The sequence below is a fragment of the Antennarius striatus genome, chromosome 20 (genome assembly GCF_040054535.1).
Source record: "Antennarius striatus isolate MH-2024 chromosome 20, ASM4005453v1, whole genome shotgun sequence".
NCBI lineage: Eukaryota > Metazoa > Chordata > Actinopteri > Lophiiformes > Antennariidae > Antennarius > Antennarius striatus.
The window spans coordinates 2,950,083-2,972,931 of NC_090795.1; the positions used below are offsets into that span (position 1 = coordinate 2,950,083).

The following is a 22,849-nucleotide window of genomic DNA, read 5'->3' on the forward strand; positions in this document are numbered from 1 at the left end:
ATGGTGATGTTCAGCTCCCTCCAGGCCAGAGTGTTTATCTCTCTGGTGTTTAAGCTTTAGTCTTTGGACTGCACCCAAAGCGAGGCCCCTGCTGTCCAGGCAGCGCCGCTCCAGCTAACTCCCGCTAGTTGACCTCGTTTTAAAGGGCTGGCTGTGCTGTTTGACTGTCCCTCCGAGCGAAGAGCCACCAGTTCTCTGCAGCATCTCTGTGGCTGCTGACGCTTTCTGTTCCACTGTTACAGCAATTAAGCTCCATCCAGTAGCAAACATTTGATTTCTGACATTTTAAATCAATAAAAATACGTATATTTATTTATATTTGAGGAATTCATTGGTCAAAAAGAAAAGAACACATCTTTCCTGACCTGCATGATTGTAATGTATGTGCAGAATAAATTCTTCTCCCTTTCTCTTTTTCTTCTTCTGTGCATTCTATAGCTTCATCTGTAATTACTGGACAATGAGCTTTCCTCAGGGTTTGTGTAACACTCTGTAGGATCATTACAAATACCTTCAGAGGCCTATTAGCGCTTGATTTGGCACAAACCAGAAGAGCGTGGGCTCATTTCAAAGCGAGGAAGTGTCCACAGCAGGTCCTAATTAGCCGGTAGGATTAAGGTAGTTCCTGGTTTCCTGCTCAGGTGGATGATGCCTGGACTCCACATCAATTAGCGAGCGTTACTCTTGGAGTGGGTTTTTTTATTCCCCTGCTTCGTGTCTCGGAGAGGTGATGGAGGAGAGCTGCTGTGTTTGATGTCAGAACAATGAATATATAGAGCGTGTCTGCTTTTCATATGCAGGGAACGCCGCGATCTCATGTAGATTAATGCATTGTTATACAGTCCAAATGATGTTACAGTGAATTTATGGTCTCATTTTATCTCTCTGCACAGGAATGTACATATTTTTTTATTAAAAATGCAAGAGAAATGTTAGAAATTATGTTAAAAAAAAATAGATATCCAACAATATGATAAATATGGATGTTAATAAATATCAAGATTGAGCATCAAAAGTGATTCGTTTTTGTCACAAACTTGAATGGATGCCTTCTCAGCGTCTAAATTTCGTCTTCCTACACGTGATCAGTCAAGATGAGTTAAATACAAATGGTCACTGAAGATCATTGAATGACTTCACATCTGTCACATATGGGTATGTTTGTTTCATGATACTGTCATAGATAGGGTTTGGACCCATATGCAGAAGACCAGTGGAGAAGCTTTCATCCATAGTTTAATTTAAAAAAAGAAGAAGCAAAAAACAAGGAAACACAAGAAAACTCTTGTCAAACAAAACGGACTCAAGGGTCCAAAACAACCTGGCTTCAAACCGGAGGAGAACCCGGCTTAAGAAGCCTCAGGCTAATCAGCCTGGTGGGGCACAGGTGTTGAGATGAGGGACAGGTGTGGAGACGAGACTCCGCCCCACCAGCTCAGGCTCCTCCCCCCCGCCACACCCCAGCACAGCAGAGCAACGTGACACAAACACCGAACCGTGTTTGTGTTTTATCGCTCATTAAAACTATTTAAGTCTATTATAATCCAAAATAATTCTTTAAATCTACTTTTAAATGAATGTAAACGCTGTTTTTTTGCCGCTTTGCAAGGCTGCATATGTGAAGTCAATATTTATCCTTCCTATGTTTTTTTTCCCATTGAAGTTTTCTGCAGTCAACTGTCACATTCAAATAAAAGCAGAATCAAATCAAAATGTATATTAAAAAATTGCTAAAAGTCAACAGCAGTTGACTGGAAGGTTGGAGGTGTTTCCGTCCTCTTACTTTTGGCAACAAGCGTACTTCCTCGTGACGTCTGAGAGAATATTTCTGGTTTCTGTTTCAGCTTGATTCATTTTTAAAAATTGAGCTCACTTATAAATTAGTCTGTCTCTATTTCTCTCCGTGTGTGTGTGTGTGTGTGTGTGTGTGTGTCTATTTTTGAATCCAGCATCCTTTTCATAAACGCTCAGGCAGACCACGCTGGCCTGACAGCGTGACGCACGCCGATAAAAAGGCCCTCGCTCGCGGTCACACACGTCACCATGGCAATTAGTATGTCAGAGCGCCGGTGACTGACAGCTGCCACAGCTGGGATGTAAACAACCCGGGTCGTCCGATCGGCAGGTGAGCCCTTCAGGATCAATCGGAGCTCGGGTCGCTTTTAGGGAGCGCAGGAATGCGTTTGTGGGGTCGGGATCAGCTGATGGAGACGTTTTCCTCCTCATGTGGAGACGATGGATTCGTTCATTTCGATTTCTGGCTGCAGAGTTGATGCCTTCAGCTCGTGGTGAAGGAAGAAGACGGCTGCCTGCTCCACACAACGTCAACGCCGGTGATTAATAACAGATGTCATGCATGTGGAAGTGGGTCACTGGCTGTGTGTGCTCCGTTGGATAAACCAGTGTGTTGTTCCACAATTAGAAAAGACGGAGCTGCGTTTACCTCGGCTGAGGAGGCTTGATCAACTACAACCTCAATATGATGGATTTTAATGGAACTTGTTCATCTTTTGAAGTGTTGAAGTTTTGTGTGAAAGAATCCAGCGAAAGGGAAATTTTCAGGAATTTTACATTCTAGTTTAAATTATTTTTCTAATTTTTGAAAGTAATTTTGGCACACTTAATCAAAAAATCATCATTATCATACTCTTCATTATTACTAATATTATCACTATTATTATTATTATCATCACTATCATTATCATGACCATCATCATCAGCAGCAGCAAAATTATTCTCTTATTATCATCATCATTCTTATTTTTATCATCATCATTATCATTATCATCAGAAGCAGCATTCTTCTTATCTTCTTCATCATCATTATCATCTACATCATTATTTATTATCATACATTTAATAATCTTAAACCAGCAGAATATTCTTGAGAGAAACAAAAATATGATAATTTAATGACTTCTCTTTCACACAACTGTCATAAAGTTTGTTTCCTCTTCTTCTTTTTAAAGTGCATTTTTTCATTTATTACTTTGACCCGTTGAATTTAAACTAAAGTGTGTAAACGCACCTGAAGCTCCTGTGTGAGCCCTGCGGATGGGGTCGCGGCCCGTCTCTGGACCGCCGCTGCTAGGATCACATGTGACTGATGGCGGGTAGCTGGGAGGCAGGCGGCGCCTCTCCACTGCTTAACATCTGAGCCCCGCATCAATCACAGCAGCATCAGGACCGGGATGCACTGCCAGGGTTCTATTTCTGGCTCTCCCTGTCACACACACACACACACACACACACACACACACACACACACACACACACACACACACACACACACACACACACACACACACACACACACACACACACACACACACACACACCTGTCTGAGACTGTTTCCTTGCCATCTCTGAGAGGCGGGCATATTAACAGTGGCAGGTAGTAGCTGCAGCATCCTCCACCTGTCCGGAGGAGACAGCTGTGGGGGGGTTCAGAGATGGAGTGGGCCGCCTGACTCACATTGCTCCACTGCAGACATTTAAAGTGGCGTCAGGCAGGATTTATGAAGGGGTGCCCAACTTAGAAGCCCGACTGGAAACAAGAAGCAAACAAAAGGAGAATTTCAGCATCCGCAGGATGAATAATAATGTTTTTGAATCCGTAGAGAGAAAAAAAAAAAAAGAAACTGCAGAGTTGGGTGAAAAGTTTCTCCACCAATGAGAGCTGGAGGAAGTCATGTGATCTGTCATCATCCACCCTACTTGGCCTCTGGTTGGCTAGGTGAGGACGATGCTTCTCAGGTAGCTTTCAGCTCCACTCTCTATGAGGCGTTCAGGGCACCGAGAGAGAATCAGAAATAACAGCCTCTCCAGACGCAGCATCGCCGTGACTGATGCTGCATTTAGGCGCCGTTGCTGATCTTATCTCCGGGTCTCGCAGTTGGTTCCACCAACACTTCATAGAATGTCAAGTGTCAGCTGGAGAACCGGAGCTTTTTCCAGACTCTGTTAATTCTTCATTCGTGAGCCACTTTTCGTTTCTTTTTTAGAAAAATCGTCTCAAGTTTTATAAAACGATTTAGTTTCAGCGCATGTTCACACAAGAGAGAAGCTCATTCCCTCAAGAAATAGAATTCATAGTTCTCTTTTACCCATGCAAATATGTCTGTTCTTAATTTAGCTATTAATTATATCTCGGAAACAGCACCTCTGTCAAAGATGCCCCTGATGACCTTCGTTCTCCCCCCTCCCTCTGTCTGCTTCCTATCAGACTTTCAATCAAAACGGAAGAAGCTTGAATAATTTAATAACGAGTAGCAAGAAAGCAGTTAGACAGAGAAAACATCTCACAACTTAAATAATTAGATTTGATGTCATGTCATTGTTTTAAATTTGTATTTTCTTTCTTACAGTGTTTGCCGATCCAGGGCCACGGATTCGTCTTGGACAAGTACAAGTGTCACTGCAGGAAGGGCTTCTATCATCCCAACAGACTGGCTGTCAACGGCTTCACCAGTGAGTCGTCACGGCCGTCACCTGATTCAGCCACAGCAGATCAATGTTCTTCATTGTTTGCGTCTTCGTGAAGATGATTGGTCTCCACGTGACGTAAAGATGATCTAAATGGTCTCTTTTTGGTATTCTACAAGTTAATTTCTCTTACCTGAGTTAATTTATCAGCTAACTGGATCAAACACTCCACTTTATCGCAAAATTTTAAGAATTTACCTTTGAATATTTTAATTTGACGTCATGAAAATGTCACAGATTCTGTTATGTTATAAATTACACGCTCGTGGTCTGTAACCACGGTGATGAATGGGATGCGTGCCGCTGCCCTGACTGGAAATTGAAGTCGTCCCAGTACCTCAGGAGGCCAATCGGGTTCAAGATGGGAAATATCTTTTTAATGGTGCTTTTCCCAGTTTATTCTATTTGCTGCGAGTTAATTAAAAAAAAAAGAAAAAAAAGAAGACTTGTGCAGACACAGAACCCCTGTGGTTTTCACCTGGCCTCTCTGCCGTACTTTCATTTCGATTCACTCTCCCTCTCCGCCTCATCCCACTCGAACCTCATCCATCCGTCCGTTTTCCTTCCTCATTTATCTTCCCTCAATCTTTTTCCACTTCGTCTTCCCACACCCGTGTTTTTATTTCTCACAATTGCTGCGAATGCACACAAGCTCATGCGTGCAAAAGTGTGAAAGCCTGGTGTGTGTGTGTGTGTCTTTGACAACGCCATAATAAAGAAGAGAGGCGAGCCTGTTAGCGAGGCGTAGTGCTGCAGTATGGCCCACCGTGGGGCCAATAACAAGCCTGTTAATCCACAAGGGGACATCCTTGACACTCCTTTGCAGAGAGAGCCGAGCAGCTCACTTTCCTTTGTTTCCCGGCGATCTTCCTCCGTGGATCTCACGTAGAGATGTGGTTACTATATAGCTGTTACTGTCAGTCAGCCGCAGGAGAGGCAAACCAATGAGAATCCGCTTAAGGATATGACTCATCGCTACGGAGATAAGTAGTCCTTTTTGAAGGGATCAATGATGTGCAGAGTCATAGCTTTGAAAAATAGGCCACTTTCTTTTTAAAGGCAAAATCCCTGCAAATCTCTGAGACAATGGCCGCTTCCAGTAAAGCCTCCGTAAAAGCTCCGTATGAGTCCGCCGTTCGTTATCAGTCCGACCATATGGGCGTCTCTCGGGGGATTTCTAAACAAATCAATGATTTCTCGTTGTCCCCTCCCCCCCTGGGTTTGTCTACCTTACTTTACCCCTGGAGGTGTTTTATCAGGGGTTTTTTTTTTTTAGCATTCGGCGTGACCGAACACTTCCTTCCTTTGCCGCGACGATTTATACCTCAACATCAAGGCTAGGTCTTGAATTGTTTTCCCGCCCACACATATCGCATTTGAATGAAACACGGCGTCCTAAGACTGTCCAACATGCCCGTCCTTGTCAGAACAAAGTTCTACCATGACCTTCGTGTTCTCTTAATCTGACTTATCAGCCTTTCGTGCAATGCCAGCGACCGAACACGACGCAGCGGTGTTGACTTTTCATGTTCGCCCATATAGATCGGTCTTCCCCCGTGTTGAACCAGTGTCGATGAATCTTTGTAAGATCACAGAGGGATAAGCACATATAGACTCAGCCGCACTTCGTCACCTTCATCAGGTTCCAACGGAGTCGGAGGGAAACTCAAATATTGCTTTACATAAAAAAACAGTTTTCTTAATGGAAACTCGTGAAGGTGAGGATGGAGCCTCGGTCGCCCTTTTTTATCGTCTCCTAACATGTAGGCAGTGAGATTCATGTCGACAGCCGGGGCTCCCGGGAGCCATCAAGACGTTTTGCCATCATGTCGTCCATCTTTATTATACGGTCCAGTCTCTGAGGCGGAAGCTTCGACTGTACATCCACTAATTCACCTCATTTTCACCAACATTCCAACCTTCAGCTAACGATTCGTACAGTCGATTGATTATCCTCCTGTTAAGTAACGGTTTTCTACCTTTTTTTCCTGGTAAACATTGTGTTATCTTGACTTTTCTTTTGTGTGCATTGTCCATTTTTAACTCAGTCAACGATTTCAACCACTTATCCATCACACGTCTCCAACCATTTACCTGTTGGCTTCTAAGTTGACCTGTTAGGCAGCTACTTCTACCCCTTTGGAATCACCTTGACGTCTTGTTTCCTTCAAAGGAATGGGAAGGCAGGGAAAAGCTTCCGACGGCGTTCCCGACGCAGACGAGGGCTCGTCCAGCGACTGCTTGCCGTGCCGGCCGGGCTGCGCCTACTGTAAGGACGACACGCCCTGCGTGGCGCTGGAGGACGGCGCCCTCCGCCTGGCCGTCCTCTCCTTCCAGTGCCTCTGCTTACTGATCGTCTTCGTCAGCATGGTCCTCATCTACCACTTCCGTAGGAATAAGGTACAGCGTTCCCCATCGCTGGAAACATTCCCCTAAAGAATCCATCGTGACAGAGCTCTTATGTTTGATTAATAACTATTGATTAATACCCTATGATATTTTCACAGTGATTGATTTCAGCTTTCAGGGGGATTTGTCGTCGGATTGAACTTTTACATCCCAGCTTTTGCGCAAGAGAAAACAACACAGGTTCAATTGACTATTACAAACGTCACATCGGTTTCCTGTTTGATGCTTTCTGGGCCGTACGGTCCTCAAAGCCATTCGGATCAATAACACCGTAGATCCGTACGTGGGTGGTCACGTTGACGCCAAACGGCTCATCAGACTCTGAAGATCAAGCCAACCTCAGGATCTCGGACAGCCACCGCTGCTAATCCGGTCTAAACATCAGGCCTCCAACCAGTCAGGAAGTGATAACACAGACGCACAAACTGTGTTGGCATCTAATTCCCCTCATATATTTGTTGACTATGGCAGTGAGACATGTTGATTCGGTTTGTAGGCGCGCCTCCGGCTGACAACATCATCTCGGTTGACTTTAATCCTCTTAGTAAATAATGTTTTCTCTACATTACCTTGAAAGGTTTTCATTGCATCATCAAAAACCTGCTTCACAAACACCAACCTGCGGAAAGTGAAGACTCAGATTTAGCTCATGCACTATTCATAGCCCTTCAGGAAGTATCAAATCTCCCCACGTTCAGTAGTGAGCTATGGTGGTACAGTGCAGAGGAGGTTCTGTTATTGCTACTGACGGTTTGCTAAAGTGTCTACTGAAAACACTGAAAACGCGGGATTCTACCCTGTCGATACAGAAAAATATCGAAAAGGCTTTTACGGACTCCTCAATCTATCTGTAGCGTAGCCGCGGATAGTCTTTCCTGTTGTTTTCTACACACGGTACAAACGTCTCCTGCTCCTTGAAAGCGCCCTGGAGCCAAACGTCAGTCGGAGGATGATGTGTTGTTAAATATCTTACACAAGACATCCACAAAAGGGGGGCTGAAAGGGCGAACCCTTCCATGGAAAAGTCCTGGAGGCGGGAGCTGTCACATGACTTTGTTCTCTTTCACCCAACAAAGAAGAAGAAGAAGAAGCTCCTTTTAATTCCTCCTGGTACATTCTGATATAGTACAGTCTTTAAAGACCTATAGGGCATCTCTATTCTTTACTGCCCCATTTTCTGATACCTGCCCCTTCCCTTTAGAAAGTTGGGTTGAAATGGGTTCCGTCATTTTTGCACAACTATCTCATAATATTAAGAAAAACAAATGTCCAGCCCTTTGTCTGTAATCGCATCTTTCTAGTCCATATCTCACCTGTCTGCACTGTCTCATAGAAATCCATCCAGTGGTTTCTACCTAACTTAATTACATAATGTCTAGCTAGTATCTGTCAATGGGTTATTAACTAGCTGGTTGAATGTGCAGCATTTTAGCATCTATTAGCTGAGTAGCCAAAAATTTCCCCTTTGGAGAAGAACTAGAGTGAATATTGGTCCCAAATTTGCCAAGTCGCTGACAACATTACCCCAAATTAATTCCAATTTAGCTCCACGTCTGCTAAATGTGCTAATGAGTCACCCATAACAACTTAATAAGGAAATAGAATGCCGTACCCACAGCTTGTTGCGCCGCTCCTCAGTGGCCAAAAAACATTTAATTAGCGCATGAATGAGAAGTTTAATAATTGGCGTGTTTTTCTCTTTCAGACCATCAGAGCGTCGGGTCTCGTCCTGCTGGAGGCCATCCTGTGTGGAGCGCTGCTTCTCTACTTTCCCGTAAGCCTGACACACTCGCTATAGCTCCGTGTTGTGTGTGTGTGTGTCTGTTCCTTTCATGTGCTCATTTCTTGACGGTAATCCACATGCTCTCCTCCTTTGAGCTGAAAACAACAATCTTTCCCGTGACTGAAGGTTGGCATTCGGTTGACCTTCACTCGGCGCCGTCGCTCATTCGTCTGAAGCAGAATCAGAGCTCAGAGAAAAAGTTTGGTATCTGAGGCGGCGGTACGGAGCCAGGGGGGGGTCGTTCACCTTGTCAGATAACACAATCCAGTTCATAAATCAGCTCTACTATGGTGGGGGTTGTTTTACTTTTTTTTTTCTTCTGACAGCTGGGTGGAGCTGTGATAAGCAGGGTTTTCACAGCCGAGGTGGGCTTGTGATGTAATGGGATAAACAGAAACAAACATCCCAGGGCGTGTTGGTGACCCCCCCAGCCCCCCACCCCACTAGTGACAAACGGCGGACAGAGCTGGTGAATCCTGCAGCCTGTCAACGCCACCATCTGCTGACCAGACGCTCCTGCTGCTTCACGCGGAGGAAAGTCACTAAATTTAATCTGACCTTCACCTCAGACGCTTCTGAACAAACCCAGCATCAGGTGCAGCACGCGTCTCGTGTTCAGGCGTGATTAATACACGGTTTCTTCTGTTTGGTGTGTATTTTTAATATTTCACATTCATTATTATTAGGAAGCAGCTCTTAGATGATCTGATAATGGCTTTCAATATTTCAAATAATCAGCGGAAGCCTCAGTATTTTAAAAAGATTCGATCCTGATTCTGACGCTGCTATTTATTCACCAGACAACCAGAGCGCTTTAAAGGAAGGCGTAACGTGTTTTCAAGGTTTAATTGCATTTAATTAAAGTCATTTATAGTTAGAGTGAGGCGCTTTAAAAAGGAAGAGCAGGTGCAGGCTGACTCTTTAACGTAATGACGGTGTCCTGCAGGCAGGAGGGTGGATGGGGGAAGCTTAACAGTAAATGTATTTGATTTATAATATATATATTACAGTCGTTCACACACCCATAGACCTTCTGATGCGATAAAAAAATGATCAGATAACCGTCGGTTCCAGCAACGTTTATCCAACTGAGACTTTTTCTTCATTTCATGTACCAAATTTTAATGTATGCGCAGTCAAATAGACTTTAAACTCATAAAATACGACTTGGAATCCGTGTAATGTTGCACGTTTAAAAGCAGCGGCGTTGATATCCCACATCTGGAGCACCTCATTATCCTCACAGATGACCAGACTGTGTCCACCGCCCACATAAAATTGATTTACATGAATCCACCGTTATGTCATCCTGTTGGGGCGCTGGGGGCGCTGGCTAATTGCGATTCACTCGCAATCATGTGGAGCTATATGCTTAGCGAAGCAATGCAGACTAAATGTAATTAAAGCCAACTGATTTAAAGCCGGCTAATCAATGCAATTTGCTGCGACAAGGTCCTGGAAAAGTAATAATGTTTGAAATTTTGCACAGCGAAAGCAAATAAGGGAGGCAGGTTATTGGTTAGTGAGTGATTGAATAGTAGATGATAATCCTGTATCCAGCTGGCGTAGTGATGGCACGGCTAAAAATAGACCGCTTGGTTCTACAAAGGGAACTTAACTTTGTAGTTTCCTCTTTGAATCCTGCGTCCTTTTTTCGCTGCTTTAGTCGCGTTCAAATCCGGTCGGACGATTCTAAAAAACCGCCCGGCGACAAACAATTCGATGAAAACGTCTCCATCTGTGTGAAGACGGCATCTTTTCTGCTGGATTGATCTCCAACCCGGATGCCTTCCTGTGTCCCACCCCACCCCCTGTGAATCCCACACGAGCCGTGGCTACCAGGGCGAGACGCATCACTCCCAATCTAAATATAGACTCAGAAATATCCTTCCGCCGCCGCCGCCGCCGCTTCTATTTTAAATAATTCTGCTGTTATTGAGCTGCCAGAGATGCATGCCATCCTGATCCCGTGGCATTCGGCGTTATGGTGGAATGCAATTGCCACCATTTCTCTCTCTCTCGAGTGTGTCACATGCAATAACTTCTACCCCCCTACCCCACCCCACCCACTCCACCACCTCCCCATTGCAGAACTGGGACTGCAGAAAGAGAGAAGCAAATTTACGGGTAGTGCTATTTCTGTCTGACTGTGGAGGTGTGGGGGTGGGGGTCTTGGGGAATGGGGGTGGGGTGGGGGGTAGAGAGCGGACACACATTTGTGATTCACAATGTGATCCCTGGGTAAGCTTGCCAGCCCCAACGTTCGTCTCTTTGCGGCTTCCTGTTGACCCTGCTGGCGAGGCTGAGATTGGAGGAAAAGTGACAGTCTGGATTATTATTGCTGCTCGTTTTCCACGGACGCCTCCGCTTCACGCCGTCAGACAGGAGTTGTGTATCAGAGGCCTCGCGTTGTGGTGCCACGCGGCTGAAAAGACTCTGATAGCAGCGAAAATGTCAAATGTCGTACAGTAACTCCAAACTCCAAACTCCTGCATGTGGTCCCATGTTGGAAATTCACAGCTTCAACTGTGGTGTCAATGGATCCCTTCCTGTTTGCAACTGCCTTCATAATCACATCCACAAAACCAGGTTTCTCCATGATATAAACCAGGATGCCTTGTAGTATTTTCCACACTATAAGATTTAGAATTTATTTCAAATATAAGGTGCATCGGATTATAAAGGGTACTGTAGGTTCATGAGAAAATTATAGCCTTTTATGTGCGTCTTACAGTGCGGAAAGTTCTGTATTTCTTCATCTTCGACGTTTAAGAAATGTAGAAAAGCGACATTAATGAATCCATGTAAACACGCTGCCTGAGACGTAAGAGACTCCTTTTCCTCGTCGCTGCCTTAGAGACAGCACGAGTTCCCTTCCTGTTCTCCCCGCTGAGACGTGTCACACCTCCTGCTCTGCTGCTGATGCATTCATAAATGTTAACTCGTACAGTATGTAAAACTGTTCATCTGCAAGTTTCTATTTATAATACTGGCGCCGCCATATGTGCCGAGCGTTTGTTGCCGCGGTGCTTTTGCAGTGCACAACTTTGACATATTTGAATCTAAAAGAGGAAGAGTTTGAGCAATCAGATCAAATAAAATATCAAGTAGGGATGATGAAACGATATTAATCCTGAGTAGGCCAGAGGAAAATCGATGGGAGGTGTCTACATGTCAAGGTCAGAGGCTTCAAACGCCCAACGAGCAATTTAGGCATCAACTGTACCCTAGCATTTAGGTCACGGCTTGTTTTAAATTGGAATAAACGGCAAACACCATGGTTTTATTGGTAAATTTGGATGCGGACAGAGAGTCAGGGTTCTGCCCAAGACTAAATGATTTCTACTTCCCTCATTCGAAGTCTTGACACCAGCCCAATCCCAGCAGTGTCTTGGCGCTGGAGTGTCAACTCAGCCTAACTCAAGGCTTTGCTATGCAAGGCGGGCCAGCAGGACTTCACAGCGTATCAGGGGGGGGCTAATGAGAAAGAGCAAGACAGGGATGTAATGTGTCCTGACCAGACTCCATCTACCAGCCATTTCCCCTTCTCGTTCTGCTCCGTCTTTAATCCAAACACTTCCAGTCTTACTTCGGTGAATCTGGAAGGTGGAGTCAACCAAAGCGAGCTCTCGCTCATGTCGGTGACGGAGTATTCCTTTCACCTGCATGTATGAGAGATATGAAGATAGCATCGCCACATGTACGTAAGACTATTCTGATCCATCCCTTTGTGTCTAAACTGGGCGGGAATATCTTTCAGGATCTAACTGGTTGGGGAATTGTGGGAGGCGAGCCGCAACCAGCACAGGTCTTGACTGTGCCAAGGCTGAGCTGGATGTAATTTACACTCAACCCACCTCAGGGAACCGCGGGAGGAGAGGAAACCATTACCTCCCTCCAGAAAGCGGCCCTTCCCATGTGGCAGCGAGTGTCAGCTTTCATACAAAAATGGATCCATTGATATTATAACACTCCAACTCCCCTTTGCTCCCACCGGTTCCTCCTCCCACCATCCTGGAGGTGTTTTGGAGATTGCATGAAAAGAGGAGACGAGGATGATGATGACCGGAAAAAAAGCGGGGCATCAGCGGACCGGATGGCCGTCACTATTTCACGTCAAAACACTACAGCGGCGCGAGATCCGTGTTGTGACAGGACGACTCCATCCCATTCTCTACTCCTACGGAGACAGACACACTAAATGGCTGAAAGCTATTTTTCACTCCTTTCGCTCGGAGGAGTTTCCAAAGAAACTGCGATAACAAAAGGCTGAAATTCAACCATCTGTTCCTCCGACTGCGACTGGCTACCGTTGTCAGTTTGAGTCTTTTTTTTTTTTTTTTAAATCTCTCAAACTGATGTGTTTATACTGCATCATTGACGGATGACTAATATATGATATTTTATTTTGGCACTTTAATTCCAGTAAGTGCTCCATTAGAATGAGGTTGCTCTTCAAGCTGTCACAGCTGCCAACCCTTATAATAATTCAGCATTCAAACCATAATTCTAACGGAGGTCTAACAGAGACATTGAAACCATACGGGTGACGCCATCGGCTTCTAAACTTCATCAACTTCTCACCATCTTCTTTTAGAGATATTAGCTAAAATACTACATTTTTCATGGTGGTCTTCAGTCTCCAATGAATTTTCCACTTTTCCATCAGTTTTTAATTCAAGGGAAAATTCTTCATGACCCAAAACAGGAAGAGTTTAAAATCCAATCAATCAAATTACTACCGATGATCAGAAACACATCAAACATTGCCCACGACGTTCGCTAGTCCACTGTTGGCGAAGCAACTATTTAAGAACACATTTTAGTTATTAAACCTCTGCAGTAATGAATGCAATAAACACATTTCACGCCATCGATGTACAGGTCCTCCATCCTATTTAATCGATACCCTGCGGGGACCCTGACCTTCACGGTAAAGGGGATCAATCCCTGAAGCTTTCAGTCCCGGCATCGACCCCCCTTGCACACACATTTGCATTTTTATTATCTACACATTACAAGTTAATTACACAGTGCTGCTTTGTGGTGTTCTTTTGCTAATTGCATTAGTCTAATAAAAGAATCCACCCACTTTCTTTTTAAAGTGTTATTTGTTGAATATCTCCTGTTTGCCTGACAGCGAGAGCTAATTATCTAAAGCGGTCTAGCACAAAATTAGTTGATGCATCCAGTTGGGTGTCACGTTGCGGTTGTGGGTGTGTTACCGTTCTCACATGGAGTCTTCGGGAACTGTTGAGTATCAGGGTTTGTGTTTTTATGACATTAGCAGTTTTTGCGGGGCAAACCTGACTCATGTCTACCCGGGTTTAAAGGTGAAACAGGTTCAAGTTATCCTGAGTTTCCACAATCAGAGTTCAAACTAAAGTTTATGTTTAGCTCGTCTGACCCAACTAGCATAAATCCATGATTTCTATGCCATGGGGAAATTATCAACAATTACAACATGATGCTGTTAAGATGTATTCAGCAAATTTAAAGCTAATGCTAGCTAAAGTATCCAAGCAAAACCACACATTTCCGCTAAACTGACATGAAATCTCTTTAATTTGAGACCTCACATTTAAATTAACACCATTTTCCTACCTATATTCTTAAATGGCATGTTTTATTGAACTCAAATAGCATGCATGAGGATTTTAAAAAAAGCATCGATCCTTTGTTCAGCTGGTGCAACACCCTGCAGCTCGGTGATGATAATGAGACGGACGTGAGACACAGACGGGTCGAAATAAAAATAGAGAATCAGCTTCGGTGATTTGACAGGAAGTCGGACCGTGCAGGACGGGGAAAGCTGCTGCTAACACCACAGCTGGCCGACTTGCGTCACCGTCGGATCCAGAGGGCCAAGCTGCAGCGGCGAACCGGCCCACTTCGTGTTTGTGTGCCGCCAGCTGGAAGGTGCTGAAATGAGCGATGATTAGCAATGAACGATAACTGAAAATTAAGTGGCTGAGTGTTGATCGAATAAATAAGTGGGAGAGCGTGTGAATGTCGCTCTTCAGACTGCCGTCAGTCCTGATTCTGACAGCGATCCTTTTCTTACTGATAGATTAGCCGTCTGTTGATGATAACTCCCGATAGCGACGCTAACCACGGCGAGTTTAAGTCTGGAGGTGTTGATGTGTCACAATCTTTTGAGGAAATTGAAAATGTAATTCATCGTTGGAACTGTGTCTGCCTGTCAGGACGGGGTGTTCTTCACATTTCATATTCCCATCGCCAGCCGTCATGTCCTGGCATCGTCCTCGGACCGCCCACCTGATGAGTCACCGGCGGTCTGGATCAGCATCAACGAAACCCCTCGTATGAGTCCGAACATCTGTTGTCTGGTTGACATCTCAGTGTCAGCGAATGCTTGTTCCTAGTTTCATGAACTTACGCTGGGATGTGCACTTTGTGTTCCTTTTGCATTCAATGGTATGGACATCCTCGGCCAATAAGCACTCAGAGAATTGCACCATCACTTCCTGCCAAGCAGTGTTCCTGGCTGGTCTGTTCATATAATTAATAAAATATTTACAAATGTTGCCAAAATGGTTTGAAGAGGTGGGCTAGAACCTAAGAAACAACACGTTACAGAAGATGCTAGGATCCAAAGGAGGTGAGCTCCATTACAGAAGTGTTTAGAAAATAGAGGTGTCCCACAGGGGAAATTCAAGTTTGGCCACAAATTCCATTAAGAAGCAAGTTTAATAGAGATACTGGGTTTGGTGGAAGTTTTTAATAATGGTCTTGACTTTGTAATAATACAGTCACAGACAATTATCAACCAAATCTAACAAGCTAGGTTTATTTCTGTTTAACCAGAGGAAGATAGTGCTACGTATTCAAGGTGTAGGCGCAGCGTGAGTCCAAACATATATTCTATAATGTCTTATAAAATATTCCTGGAAGGGTTTACATGCTTTTTTGTACCTTAATCAATCGTGAAATCTGAAAACCCAATCCCAACCTGATGGCTGGTAAAGAATAATTTCAAATCAATACAGAATAAGTCTTGGAAGAAAGATGACAAAAAAAAAAAAAAGTGAAGAAGTGCTTCTGTCAGCCACTTCTACTTTTGCCTTGGTGCACTTCCACACCTTTCATCCGCCTCTATAGTAACTGCTCGTCTTCTCAGGTGTGCGTCTAGAACACGGCGTTCTGTTGTGTAGCTTCCACATGACAAGGCCTCGGTTTAAGGGTGGAGGCGGGTTGTGTTAAGTCAGGCGTCTGGGGACGCCGGTTCACAGATGAACGTAATAATCAGGACAGACATCCAGCTGGGATGTGTTCACCTGCCTGAAACCAGAATAAAACCCTACGTAGAGAAACCCTGTGAACTGGAGTTGCACAAAAATGACTTGCTAATTAAAAAAAAAAACAAACGTTGGCTTCTGCATGTTAGAAATGCTCGCTCAGCATTTTGTAGAAGCCTTTACTCGCGCTGTAACTAAGACAGAGGAGAAGACGCAGGGCCATCGTGTGGATAATTGTCTCCTCAATATCAATGTCCATTAGATAGACATGCAGCATCCTCTCAATTCCTTTTACACACCGGTCCCAGAGCAACACCTGATCTCTTTCCCTTTCCTCGCTGCTGAGTCGAAGATACCCGGCACTTAGCATTGATTGGAAAGGGTTACAAAAGAGAAGAGGGGCAGAATGTGATCTAACTCCTTACCATCACCGGCGTTAAGAAGGAAGGATCTGAAGTTGAGGGGCAGTTCCTTCCCTGAAACCACGCTGATCGGAAGAGCGAGGCTTACGTAACGAAAGTCTGGTCAGCGTTTCCCACTCTGAGGGTCAGGACGGCGTTTGAGGACGATAATCTCATAATCCATTGAGGAAACGGGGTTGTCCATCAATCAAGGATCAAACTATCCAAGTGAATAAATAAAAATCCAACACAAGTTAAGACATTAATTTTGATTTTTGTCAAAGTTAATAAAGCCTTAATAACTACATTGTAGGAAATGTGATTTTGGGTCAAAGTTTTACACTCTGACCTTTTATGCTCTTGCAGGCCACATAAAACAATGTGGTGGGCCACATTTGGCCCCCGGGCCTTGAGTTTAACACACGTGTGTCAGATTATCAGGAGGGGGAGCTGAGAGTCCACAGGGAATCTGTGAAGACACAAAAGGCGCTAATCGAGAGGTTTAACCTGCTCGGCGCGTTTCAAACTTTCCGTAAACACTCGTCGGGATGAGTCGGAGTCGACCCTGGAGGCAGCGGCGCTCCAGATAACATCTCCCCCCTCCTCTTCCCCGTCACAAACACCGGCTTTAATCTGATAGAGATCGCTGCTGTTTTGTAGTTTATCCAAAGAGGAGTTGTGCACCGCTGCCTCCCTGGTGCATTTCCTCTCGTTTTTCGCCGGCGACCTGTTCCGTCCCCGTGCAACTTAACGTGCGTCAGCAAGTTGCTCCGCCCCTTCCCAGTCTGACGACTCTTTAAAGCAGCTCGGCTCTTTTCACATTAAAAAAAAATGACATCAAAGAGCAGCAAACACATCGTATCCGGACTCTTCCTGTCACCTCACCTGTGATTTGTGACCCCCGACACGCCCCGCGTGTTTTCCATCCCAACACTTCCTGTTTGGCGGACCAGCACGTGTCAGCAGGTGACGATGTGGGCCGCCCATTGTCTCGCGGGATTCTCCGCGTCCCTTGACTGACTCAAACCTAGAGGAGTAAAAATATCCACATGCCTGCGTCTTCTGGGCTGCCTGAGGGATCGTAATAATGCCTCGGCTAATCCGATTAACATTAACAATCCCACAGGGGAAATCGCTGCACATCTGCAACGGACAGATAATTATGTTGCCTCAGATGTTTGTTTCTGTCGCGTGTGTGTGTGTGTTTGCGTGTGTGTGTTTTGGCACTTGTTATGTCTTTGGAAAGACCATCAGTGTGTGTTTTTTTTTTAGGATGGGCACCATGTCAGTGTTTCTAGGTCTTTATAGCAAACTTGGATGGATGCCCTCCTTCTTGTCTCAAGGGCGAGCTTTGCATGTTGTTAGCAGGCTCAGATGGATTAGTTTCTTTTCTTCTAATAATTAAAAGGATGGCTGTGAAATGACGCTGCACCGTTAATCTATTACGGCCAAAGTAGTTCATACATTTTCCCCTCTGAGAAGTGAATCTCTTGTGAAAACTGAGAGTTTTAATACCAGACTCTTTCTGGTTGACATTGACTGTAAACCCGTTGACCCTTAAGGGACCATTATTGTCTCAACTCTTCTTGTTGGTCTTTAATCATCGTTTTCTTCCCGTCGTGTTGGTCGTTGGTTCTCTTGCAGGTCGGGATTCTCTATTTCCATCCCAGCGTTTTCCGCTGCATCCTCCTGCGATGGGTCCGGCTGCTCGGGTTCGCCACAGTCTACGGGACTCTGACTCTTAAGTTGTACAGGTAACACAAAAACACACACACACGCGCACGTAGCTACACAACGCCATTTGTACAAAATCATTATCCATCACAGGAAACGTCGGCAATCGAATTACATTGACCTCTTTAAGTGCAATTACACTCTGTCTTACATCTTATTTCCTTGTAAATAGTAAGAGCCTTATGAAGTGTCTGGCTGTTCCATGGCTAATTCATCACCAGTCTGCGCTTTAGGGGGGAGGGAGGACACACTCATCATGTGGAGGAGGAAGCAAAAGTGCACAACAAAAATTATCTCCTCAAATCATTTAAATTTATTAAATTCCATAATTTAAGCATGAGAATGATTTGTTTTGAGTGGAATAATCGGAAAAGTTTATTATTAAAGTCACTTGAAATAAAAATTCCACTAAACTTAAACTGTAAAAAAATATTGAAATGAGATTCTAAATAAAAAAAATAAATAAAATCTTCTAGAAATATTTGAGACTTCCGTGATTAATTCCAACAATCTCGCTTTCTTTCTTTTTTTTTAACAAAATTAACCTGAAATCACATAAAGTTAAAGACATCTTGATGCTTAATTTTGGAGTTAGTTAAACCAATTGATATCAGGGATCCCACGCCCATTAGTGAGATATGCTGTTTGGTTTTTTACAGGGTAATTAAGAAAACAGGGGGCAGTTTGGCCCCTTATGGGCTCCATCTTTAATGATTTACCGGAGGACGGTTCGCTGAAGACGACTCCAGAGTCGAATGAGATCTGAGGATGGCAGAAACGCTGGGGGGGGGGGCACTGAGGGAAACACAAAAGGGGGTCATCCAGCGCTGACTAACTGCTGTTGAGACATGGGGGGGGGGGGTCCTACCGTTTTAAGTAGGGCTCTTGAAATTATTCGTCTGCGGGGCTTTCTGTCAGGTGAATCTGTCAGAAAGGTCTCGTGAAGATGCTGATGAAGCGGATGGGGCAGAATAAACCCTCAGAGGCGCGAGCTAACATCCTGCCGATCAATTTTTGATGGGGGGCTCATTAGCGGTCGGCGCGTTGGACACTTTATCAATGTGCATGAAGGGCAGAGCCCAAGAATAATGATTGCTGGTCGTGTGTTTCGGCTGTGTTTGTGAATTTAAATGTCAGCACAGATAGCGCTGAATAATGGCGCGTTTCTGAAAGGGAAGGAAGTCGACCTTTGATGTGTCTTCCAGAGGTTCCAGAGTCTTCCAAACCAAAGCAGCTAAAAGACAAAGTGGGTCATTTATTCAGTTTGTCATCCACTAACTACTGCGCTATTTTAAGATTTCGTTTCCACAGCAGACCACGTAAACTCCAACTTTAATTGTGCAGAAATGATCAATAAGTTTCACGCAGTTAGACTTTTGGAAAAAGGACGTTTATGCGTTCGGTATTCCGCATTATGAGACATTATGACTTAATGTGCAGGAATTGGATCAGGAATTACTTAAATGCATCGTGAATCTCAAAAAAATCACCAAAAAATAATCCATGATATTGTTTTTGTGGCCCCTCCAGGGTGCTGAAGGTGTTCCTGTCCCGGACCGCCCAGAGGATCCCCTACATGACCAGCTGGCGAGTGTTGCGCCTGCTCGGCGTCATCCTGCTCATCGTCTGCTGGTTCTTGGTGGCTTGGACGTCCGCCGTCTGTCAGAACCTGGACAGGAAGTCGGCCCTGATCGACGTGGGCCACACGCCGGACGGGCTCCAGTTCAGCATGTGCCTGCTGGACCGCTGGGACTACATGATGGCCGTCGGTAAGATCCACTTCCTGTTAGCGCAGGAGAGGAAACGTTATGAGGGTGTTCTTAGCATGAAAATCCAAGAAGTGGTTTGTTCGGTGTGAGAATTCGGAGTTCAAAGACAACGGGAGAGATGGGAGAAGAAGGATGAGGAAGAGTTTTCCCATAACTACATTTGGCAACATCTCCCATTAGTAGACATTAATCTCCACCAGCTCTCCAGTTTTGGATGCTTGCCTGCACTGTGCATGGAGGCCAGGGCAGGTTTAGACAGATGAGGAATCAAAGATGCTGGGAGGGGGGGGGGGATTTGCGGTATTTCGTGTTGAGGATATTCACATGCTGTTTTACATCTGCTGATTTAGACCGCGTGAGTTAGAGCCCGGGAACTGTTTTTGACTTGTGGGAAGACGGGCGGACCTCCAGCAGGGCGAACACGCTGTGATGCTGCGTCGCCGTATACCCAAAGGCGTGTTTTCCTCCTGTTTATTCGGAGGTAAAAATAGCCTGATAGTAGGGGGAAGTCACCTCTGACATCACAACCCCCCCCCAGTACACGCTGGACATAAATTAGACTCGCATCCAGATGCGATAAATCGTTCCTAATTTAGAATTCCGCACCCACAAACAGTCGCAGTCAGCGGTCTAATTGTTTATGCAGAAAGCTCCAACCAAAGGAGGCTGTGGTGTTCAGCATAACAAAACTGCAGCTGCAGCGCAACAACAATCAGTTCATTAAAATCTAAAGGTCGTCTTCTATTAATTATATTTTTTCTCATTCTTGCTGCCCAATAAGTGTTTTTTTATACCACAGACTTTCTTTATTTTTCATATTCTGTAAAAATGTCATTTCTCGTTGCAGTTGCGTCCTTACTTGTGTAAAAAAAGGTAAATTATTATAACAAATCAGAATTTCCATTCTTTTTTTTAAAATTAATTTACCTTCACAAGTTACTAATAATACATTAGCATAAATTTGTAAGTCGTCTGCATATCTATCTATTTTTTCGTAGACTAGACCACCGTAATCGTCTCGTCTGCGGACGTTTATCCACCTTGCGTTTCCCAGCCGGCTACAGGCGTAAGGCAGGGTACACCCTGGATGAGACACCAGCTCATGTCATCGCAGGGCCACACGAAAGACAAAAAAACCCCCACAAATGCTCACACTCACAAGTTGGTGCGACCAGTTCACCCAAGCTGCATGTTTTTGGAGGTGAGAGGAAGCCGGAGAGAACAAACGTGTCCTAAACTTATTTTGATTTGATCTTCATTTGACCCCCCCCCCCCCCCCCCCACACACACACACACATACACACATGCACACGTGTGTTAACACAAAACGCTGATCCCTATTCCTTTTGTGAGGAATACTTGTGACTCCAAAATGCTCCGAGCGCCCACGCCGGGCGTTCATTGTGTTGGTTGCCGTGGAGCTGGCTACCAGGGAGACGTTACACGGAGGTAATTGGTGATTCAGTTATTGTCCAGAGAATACAACCACAGCTGTTCCAAAAGGGTTTGATTGGACGGTTAGCTGGAGCAGCTAACTGTGAATAACCGGGCGGCCTTTTCCATCCTGTATGGAAATTACCTTCATCTTCATCTTCTTCTTCTTCGCTCCACAGCTGAGTTCCTCTTCCTGTTGTGGGCGGTCTACCTGTGTTACGCCGTGAGGACGGTGCCGTCTGCCTTCCACGAGCCTCGATACATGGCCATCGCCGTTCACAACGAACTCGTCCTGTCGGCGATATTCTACGTCATCAGGTACCAACAACTGCTCTCCATCACATAGAGGCAACACCTCAAGGTTCCTGTTCCCCTGAGGATTGTGGGTCTAGTTATTTTTGTGAAACGTGCACTCAAAAAGCTGGACCTTGCATTTTTATAAATGAGACATTCCAGCTGACACCATCACAGACATTTCAAGCTGGATTCCCTCTAATTTAGAGCTCAGCTCCATCTCATTATTTACTAATGAACTGTGTCAGAATGATTTATATTTTTTCAAGACCGAATAAACAGTTGGCGGCGATATTCCCGTTATAAATTTGCATCCTTTACCAATAAAGCGTCGCGGATCTCTTTCACCTGCCTCTTCTGACTCGTCCTGAGACGTTTCTCTGTAGAAAATGACCAGATGAGATCCGTTATAAATTGGGGGGGTTGCCTTTGCTGGCAAGTTATTCCAACCGACTGCCAGCAGAGACCAGGATGTACAGCGGGGCTTGTTAGAGGCGTCTGGCATCATAGAACCTGCTATTTGATCCCGCGGTGACCAGTTAAAGCTCAGGTGATAGCCATCAGGTCTTAGTCGGATCCAGGTGTGAAGGTGATGCAGAGAGAAAAAGAAGGGACCTTAATAGCCGGAGGCCAGGCCCCGAGTGATTTAGGGGGGAGGAGATGGAACACCGAGGTACAGATACCAAACATCACATGCGACCGAGGGACGGCGACGGAGCTTTGGGAGGTTTCAAATGCTGGAACTTCAGTTTCATTCATGCCTCTGAGCTATTACCACACTAACTGTTAGCTAATTAGCCATTTTCCAGTCTGCCAGGCAGATAGAGTCTCTGTAGCGTTTGAATTATCGTCTGACAGGACATACCGTTACATCAGTGAGGTCTCTACAACCCTGGAGCTCCATTGACGCTGCTTTTGTTTCTGCTCGTAATTATCTAATTTTGCACCGAGTATTGCGTCGCAGTCAGTCCAGTGTAGGCTAACACTAACGAGAGCAACCCTAACCCAGATGGAAAAAATGAGGAAACTATCGCGTCCTTGCTGGCAAAAGAATCGCCCAAGTGGAACATAATACGAGGCCATGAAAATTGACGCCTCGACAGATTGTGTATAAATCTTGGCCTGTCTTCCGATCTCTGCGGGTTTCATCTGTATCGACGAGGTTTACTGCAGATGTGTAGAAATATCCCAGCATCACTTTGTTACACCTCGCTGATTTTACTGTATGTACATTTGGAATTTGACAATCAGCTGTCAAAAAGATGTTCAGGATGTGTGTAT

General features: G+C 44.9%; 1 protein-coding gene across 1 annotated transcript in view; it reads left to right on the top strand.

Moving 5' to 3' along the window:
* Nucleotides 1–22,849, top strand: part of gpr158a (G protein-coupled receptor 158a) — a 42,825-nt gene that overhangs the window by 16,805 nt on the left and 3,171 nt on the right. Inside the window, exons 3-8 of the mRNA XM_068304380.1 lie at nt 4,368–4,470; nt 6,659–6,885; nt 8,600–8,668; nt 17,982–18,091; nt 19,602–19,840; nt 21,454–21,592. Coding sequence (XP_068160481.1) covers nt 4,368–4,470; nt 6,659–6,885; nt 8,600–8,668; nt 17,982–18,091; nt 19,602–19,840; nt 21,454–21,592 — 887 coding nt within the window. The remainder of the gene's footprint in view (nt 1–4,367; nt 4,471–6,658; nt 6,886–8,599; nt 8,669–17,981; nt 18,092–19,601; nt 19,841–21,453; nt 21,593–22,849) is intronic.